This window comes from Octopus bimaculoides, chromosome 2, assembly GCF_046866305.1.
Source record: "Octopus bimaculoides isolate indiv1 chromosome 2, ASM4686630v1, whole genome shotgun sequence".
NCBI classification, from domain to species: domain Eukaryota; kingdom Metazoa; phylum Mollusca; class Cephalopoda; order Octopoda; family Octopodidae; genus Octopus; species Octopus bimaculoides.
The window spans coordinates 75,843,457-75,851,604 of NC_142929.1; the positions used below are offsets into that span (position 1 = coordinate 75,843,457).

The following is an 8,148-nucleotide window of genomic DNA, read 5'->3' on the forward strand; positions in this document are numbered from 1 at the left end:
TGATGATGGTATGGGTCAGAGAATTCGTTGAGGTAAATATGGTTAATGTTCTTGTTGAACTTTTCCAGTAAAAACATAAGTGGTGGTGGGGAGGGGTTCCAGAGGACTGACATTCTAGTAAGAAACAACAGAGTTTGTGTTATTAGTATAGGGCAAATTGGGTCACATCATTTTATTTTAGAAACTTACATGATGAGTAGGAGAAATAGCTACAGGTGATACAATACACTTGTGGTCAGGATCCCTTTGATTCATAAAGGACTATATTAAAGAGCATAGAATCCATCTAAATCATTTTGAATCACATCTGACAACCACAAATATATTTTACCTGTATTAAATCATTCACAGCCAAAACAAAATCTATTTACAATATGGCCACCCATCCCATTTATTATTCTGCTAACAACGCTTTCAAACAATTGTACTACTAAGCATATGAATTACATGGATGATATTTCAACCATTTGTGACTCCAATGTATACTTTATTATGGAACTCTGTAATATTGGATTTTCTATAATTGTCCTATTATGTTAATTTCTCACCACTGAATTATGTATAAAATGAGATTCTCACGCAACGTGTTTGTCGTTACTTATTATAAAAAATGAATGCAATATGGTTGAATATTGATTGTTTGAAGAAATATTATAATTTCCACACTTTAGAAGTTACTATCACCAACAATGTCATTAATATGGATCAACTCTCTTCTGTTGAATGAGCCTCAGACTGACCAAAACCTCGTGAGTGGATTTGGTTGACAGACACTGAAAGAAGCCAGTTGTGTGTGTGTGTGTGTGTATCTCCTACCACTGCTTGACAACCAATGTTGGTGTGTTTAGATCCTTATAACTTAGCAGTTCAGCAAAAGAGATTGATAAAATAAGTACCAAGTTTAAAACAATGCCAAAGCCGACACTGGAACTTGATGCAGCCTCGAAACCTGTCAAACCTGCAACCCATGCCAGCACGAAAAACACATGTTAAATGATGATGATGATGACAATGATCACTTTAAAACAAAGTTTAAATTTTATTTCATACAACACATGATCTCAGGTTAGTTGTTATGAAGAGGGTTAAAGATGCAAGCATCTCAAAACAAAATGTTTAAGTTTGCAAACTGTTCAACACTGGAAGCACTAGATTATTTATCACACACAAAAAAGTTTGAAGTTAAGAAATGTCTCTTCATCATCATTATTTTACGTCTGTTTTCCATACCAAAGTGAGGGTTGGATGGGTTGCCATGGTCTGGGCCATTTTATAATACCCTGATGCTCATAGACAGTTACTAACAGATTGGTGCCCAGAGACTGTTACTAACTGACTGGTGCTCATATATGTCATTTGACTAGAGTTCTACAGTTGGATACTCTCCCTATTACTGACTATTGTACAGCACAAACTGGGTGTCCTTTTCTCTTGGCACCAACACCAAAGAGGCCAACTAGTTTTTTGTCAAGACAAGACCAAAAGGACTTCACAATCCAATGATTTCTCTGCCCATTTACTAACCACTTCACAACATGTACTGCAGATACTTTTTTCCTGGCACCAACACTAAAGAAGTCAACTAGTTTTTGTTGATACAAGACTAAAAAGACAGCACAGTTTCATGCTTTCTCTCTTCATTTGCCAACCACTTTACAGAGTGGAATTTTTATCATGGCACCAACACTAGAGAAGTTGAATAGTCCTCAACAAGACAGGATAACTAAAAAGGACCTCATGATCCTATAGTTTCTCTGCTCGTTTGACAACTTTATAGTGTGTACTGGGTGAACTTTCATGGTACCAACACTAGAGAGGTCACCTCACTCACCAATCACTGTAAAGCCAGTGTGGTCGCGCAGAGCCATTAGTAAATCCCATTAGTTTAACACATACTGTCATCTAATTCAGTTTGCAACAGGGAGACATGATGCAGCCTCAAAAACAATTTATCTTACATGGTGTAACAGTCTCAACAACAAACAATTTATCCCAAGACAAGATATCATCAGCAACTCTTAAACATTACTGTCTTGAGTCTTTGGGCTTTCACAACTGCTTACCCAGTTTCCATGGTTTATAAGAGATCACAACATCTCTCCCTAAAAAGGACACTAATCCATCTCAAGATTACTCATTCACAGCTGAGTGAACTGGAACAACATGAAATGGAGTGCTTTTGTCAAGGACACAAAGCACAGCTCAATCCAGGAATTCAAACCATAATCTTTTGATCATGAATCTGTGATACCCTAACCACTAGGCCAAGCACCATCAAAACAGGAGAACTCTAATGAAAATCACAAATGTTTGGATATACCATTTTTAAACTCATACACTAATGATGATAACATAATTTTGGAAACAGATTGAGGTGGTGAGGGGAGGACATATCAAATCAGCACTCTGCTACAAGTGCAATAAACAATCCTAACAGACCTAAAATAACAAGAACTGCCTGCTTATTTGAATAATTATAATGTTCCAACAATAAACAATGGAGGCGTCTTTCTGTTAGATTTTCAATTGTTAACTCCTGAGTTTTGTTCTGCTCACGAATTACCAACTTTTTGACGTTTCTTCTAAAGGAATTTCATTGTTGTGTAGTGAATGTAGTATTGGATATTGCATAATTGGTTAATTACATTGTTAATTTACAAACGGTAGATTTATGAGATTACAAATGTCCAATGCACATACATGCTCACCATTTGTTATAAATTGGTTGGTTGGTTGGTAACTTCTGAAATAGTTGGATATTGATTTCTTAAAAATTAAGAATTTCAATGTAGACATTACCCCTATATGTCAATAAGTAAAGTGTTGGGTTGATTCTTCTTTTTCCCTTTCACTCTTATATGTGTGGGTGTCTGTGTGTCTTGGTGTTTGTCCCTCCACTGCTTGACAATTTGTGTTGGTTTCATTATATTCCCATAACTTGGTGGTTCAGCAAAAGAGAAAGACAGAATAAGAACGAGACTTAAAAGTACTACACCTTTCACTGATTGAAACAAGTAATATATCATCATTTAATGTCTACTTTCCTTCCTGACATGGAAAGGACAGTTTGCAAGGGAACTGGCAAACTGAAGTACAGCATCAAACTTCAATATCATCTTTAGCATGGCTTCAACAGCTGGATGCTCTTCCTAATATCAACTACTTTATAGACTGTAGTGAGTGATTTTTATGTGTCACAGGAACTAGTGAGGTTGCCATGAATCTTGCGAGACAGAAAAGAATAGAGGAAAAAGAAAGGAAAAAAGTTCCCACTTCTAAGAGGAAGTATTTGGAAGGTGGAGGTGGGTGGCTTTATACCAGATGCTGAAAAGCTAAAGCAGTGGTTCTCAACAGGGGTCCATGCAACAAAATGAACCACAATAGTATTTTAAGGGCCCCTGACAAAATTTTTCTTTAGATGTATGTAGAGGTATGTATTGCAAGAAACAGCTAGGTTTCTTTCTCTAGCATTTTACACAGTTCAACCTACACAAGTGTAGAAAACAAAATAGGAATTTTGAAAGAAGTTTCTATAAAACTAGTTTTTAAACATCAAATAGCTATGGGGTCCACCAGAATTAAATAGGAATCAAAGGGGTCCATAGATGAAAAATGGTTGAGAATCCCTGGGCTAAAGTATGATAGCGGGACAAGCACAAGAGATGCTATGGAGGAGGAGATGCATGGCTGAAGGAGAAAGAGGAAAGTAGTGATGGGATGCTAGAGCAAACTCTCAGGAAGCAAGAAGGTGAGCATAATAGAAGATAGATGCATGTGTGTGTGTGTGTATGTGAGTGTGGCATAGCTAATTGGGGGGGGGGGAACAAGAGGAGTGACTGCTCCCCACAAGCGCATTTTTCAAAATTAGTACCTTTTCAATAATTTCTTTTAACTCTTTGGTTACCTATATCATTAGCCGTGAGTTTCATGCATAATGATATTGCTACTGAAACATGAAATTAATGAATGTAGAATACAATTACATGTATTATAACTAATGAAATATTTTCATGTAATATGAGGAATGAGTTAATAATTGTTTGGTATGCATCATGGTGCCTTTTTTTTTTTAATGTGTTCACCCCTACTGAACTATAGAACCTGGCTATGTCTCTGATACATACATCATCATTTAACATCCATTTTCCATACTGGCATGGGTTGGACAGTTTGACTGAAAACTGGTAAGCTGGGGGCTGCACCAGGTTCCAATCTGATCTGGCATGGTTTCTACAGCTGAATGCCCTTCCTAATACCAACAACTATACACACACACACATACAATCATGATCATCATCTTATCCGTGCTTGCCTGGGTCAGGCTGAAATCTTCAAGCACATTTTCAATAGTCAGATGTCCTTCCTGTCATCAACCCTCACATGTTTCCAAGCAAGTTAATATTTCCCCATTGGCCTAACATGTTTTCATGGAGGACTGAAAATGAATGACACCTCATCTATGAGACTGACACTTGTTTAAAACTATCACATGATGTCAAGGTAAGACAGTACAAACACACACACATATATCAGGCTGCTTTTAGTTTCCATCTAACAGAACCATTCCTGAGGCTTTGGTCCGCTCAAGTATATAGCAGTTGAAGACACTTATAGCGGTTCACCTATCGCGTCCTCAGCACATCGCGGATTTTTCTGGTTAATTTATATTGCAGACTCCTCAGTATATCGCGGGTTTCTGCGGCCCATAGGTATTTATATTAAAATTTTGAAATGCCGATTTTCTTAGTAGATTCAGAATCTCCGCAGTCGAAAAGGTGGGTTTCTGTAGAAAAAGAAAACAAAAAAAAAGAAAAACCGAAATGGGGTGTGGTCCATGTTATTTACCTCTGCTATATATATATATATATATATATATATATATATATATATACATACTGTTCCATGAGAAGAGGCGTTGAGGTCCACTACCAGCATCCCTTTCTAAGAGAAATGGCGAAGAGTTCACTAAAGAGCTAGCAACCTCTTAGTAAAAGCTAATTTGTTACGGCACCAGTCAAAAGAAAGATGAAAATACAGGAGAGTACGGAACAGAACTACAGAAAAGGTGGTGGGAGGAGAAAGCTGATGTGTAAACTGTTTTATTTTTCTGAAATGCTTCTCTCTTTAAATGTCAAATTTGTGCGATCGCACGGTTTCCATGGAGAAACAATTCGAATCTCGTGCCTGGTGAGCACGTGCTCATAGGTAATTATATGGTGTGTGTGCAAGCATGTATGAACGTCTGTAGCAGTTTGATTGCCTATGTGTATGTGCGTGCGTGAGTGTGTATATACGAATATGTATGTCTGCGCGCTTGTGTCTAGCCGCTTGATTATCTCTGAGTTTGTGTATATGCGCGTATGTTAAGTATGTCTGCATGTTTTGGTGTATGTTAGTGAGTGTGTGTGTTGGATAAATGACGGGAAAATTAAAACACGGCCGGTATGTTTCAAAACAAAAGCTTAAAGCAAAACCATTATTAACAACACTATTACTATCAGCAAGCCTTCAACATATTTATTAACACACATAAATAACAGTAATCTATAATTATTACATGATCCGGAAAACCAAAAACTATTTCACAATCGATAAATAATTTGTTATATATACGCATTCATATTTAATAGCTTAATAGCTGAAACAGAAAAATGCCAACAGCCAAGAGGTTATGTATACAACACAGAATAATAATTATTATTATTGTTGTTGCAGGATAAAGCAAAAACAAGAAAAATTGAAATTTCATCATAATTACCATATCTCCAGCCTTAATCACCTTTGTATCTATTCGAAGAGGAAGCTAATGCTAAGGTCTTTTTCTAGCTGATAAATTGACACGAGGTAAAAATATAATTGAGGTTACTGGATGAAAAAATATTGACATATATTCGTTTCCTACTTTATTGTTAGTGGAGTGGATCAGTAACCAAGAAAGAAACATTATATATATATATTCAGTAACCAAGAAAGAAACATTATATATATATATATTCAGTAACCAAGAAAGAAACATTATATATATATATTCAGTAACCAAGAAAGAAACATTATATATATATATTCAGTAACCAAGAAAGAAACATTTTATATATATATATATATATTCAGTAACCAAGAAAGAAACATTTTATATATATATATATATATATATATATATATATATATATATATATATGTGTGTGTGTGTGTGTGTGTAATAAGAATAATAATAATACAAATAATATGTGAGTATATGCATATATACGTACATGTATGTAGATACCTACATCTATATATATATATATATCTTTGGAGAAAACATAAATCCGAAAGAAGCACACTCTAAGATGTAGAACAGTATATTTAACAAAAAACATATTTATATATATATATATATATTTACATACACACATATTTGTATGTGCGTAAAATGTTATATGTATATGTGTGTGTGCATATATAAAATGTATGTATATACATGTGCATATGGGTGTATTTATGTGTGTATATGCATCTGTATATAAATGTATGTGCACATATGCGAGTATATAAATATATACATACGTGCGTGTGTGTGTGTGTGTGTACGCACATGGATAGATTCACAGATATAGCAATTAAAAAAGTACTCCCCCCTCAAAACAAAGACCATGCTCGCTAATTGAGAATTTATTTAGTTCAACAATTAATTTTGAGACATCAGACTTCGTTACTTCTGTAAATAAGTACCGTATTCTCACCTCCCACCAAAGCCAGAGAACTTTACGAAATCGCAAAGATTTTAGACGAAACATGACAATGTTACAAATAGCATAAATATACGTAAAGAAATAATGATTTCAAAGATAAATACCATTTGTTTTCTAAGGTAATTTTTGAATCGGTTAAAATGTATGTCAATTTCGAGTATTGAATGATAGAAGGTTTGAAAGGACGGTAAAGGCGTAGGGAAACTGTTTTAAGTAAAACTAGAGAAAAAATGAGTAGAAATGGGATATGACTGAAGAAAGGAAGGAAGTAAAGACAGGGTTGCCTGTAGTTATGAGTGAATACGGATAGAAAAGGGATTTTTTTTTAAAGCCAATGAATGGTGTGTTAGTAATCTATGAAAAGAATTTATGGTTGGTCACTTAGATAGGGTGTGTCGGTGAATGAACTCCTAGGTGTATGTAAATCTGTAGATACATAGGCTAATCCACCTATGTTGATAGGTACAATGAAAATTTAGTCAAGGTACAAGTGCTCTAAGTTCCGCATTAATTCACTATAAATACTCTCGCAGCAGGTATGAATGCATGTGTGTGTATGTATGTGAGTATGCTTGTTGTGTGTGTGCTTTATTATTTTAAAAGCAGAAGTCACAAAAGTGTCTAAAGTTCCGAAAGTTGCGTGAACGAAACACCCGGTCCTCGAGTCAGTTTGTAATTTCTACCGTTTATAATAAAATATACAGACTCATGTATTGAATTCTGTTTGTTCTACCAAATCTGTATACACACAGACACACACTCAAAGATATATATATGATGATAGATATTACCCCTTAGTGGGTTGGATTAACAACCTTTTACATATATACACACACAAATACAAGTATATATATATTTATGTGTATGTGTGTACATCTATTTATATATATATATATATATATATATATATATACATATACACACACACACACACACACACAGATAGACATTGAGGGGAAGACAGACAGAATCAACATCATATCATTATTGCTGGATGCAATTCCTATTGCCAACCACTTTAAAGAATGCACTGGGTGCATTTTCTCCTGACACCAAAACAAGAGAGGTTGGATACTTCTTAGCAACAGGGCCGACTTAGCAGCAATGTATCCACCCCGTGGCAAATCAATGCACTTGGCACTATAGTATTTATTTATAGACAGCAGGCCACAGCACATATAAATTGGAATTGGGCCCCTAGATCTGAGTGGCCCCAGGAAACTAACTGCACAGCGTACCCATGCATTAAGACAGCAGCAGCACTGCTCAGCAAGACAAAACAATAAATTCTCTGTCCATTTACCAACCACTTCCTAGTATGTACTGGGTGGATTTTTCCAGGCACCAACATTAGAGAGCTTGTTTTCCTCAGCAACAACTGTTGGGGAAAAGATGTAGGACTGGGGGGTTCCAGGTA

The 8,148-nt window shown here is 35.5% G+C and overlaps 1 protein-coding gene across 9 annotated transcripts in view; it reads right to left on the minus strand.

The window, feature by feature from the left end:
- Positions 1–8,148, minus strand: part of LOC106873354 (E3 ubiquitin-protein ligase NEDD4-like) — a 352,751-nt gene that overhangs the window by 151,746 nt on the left and 192,857 nt on the right. The window contains exon 1 of one of the 9 annotated variants that reach the window (XM_089347039.1): positions 6,836–6,963. The exons of the other annotated variants lie outside the window; for them this stretch is intronic. Within the exon in view, the coding sequence (XP_089203165.1) occupies positions 6,836–6,838 (3 nt within the window). The 5' untranslated portion in view covers positions 6,839–6,963. Of the gene's footprint in view, positions 1–6,835; positions 6,964–8,148 lie in introns of those variants that run through there. 9 annotated transcript variants of the gene reach the window in all.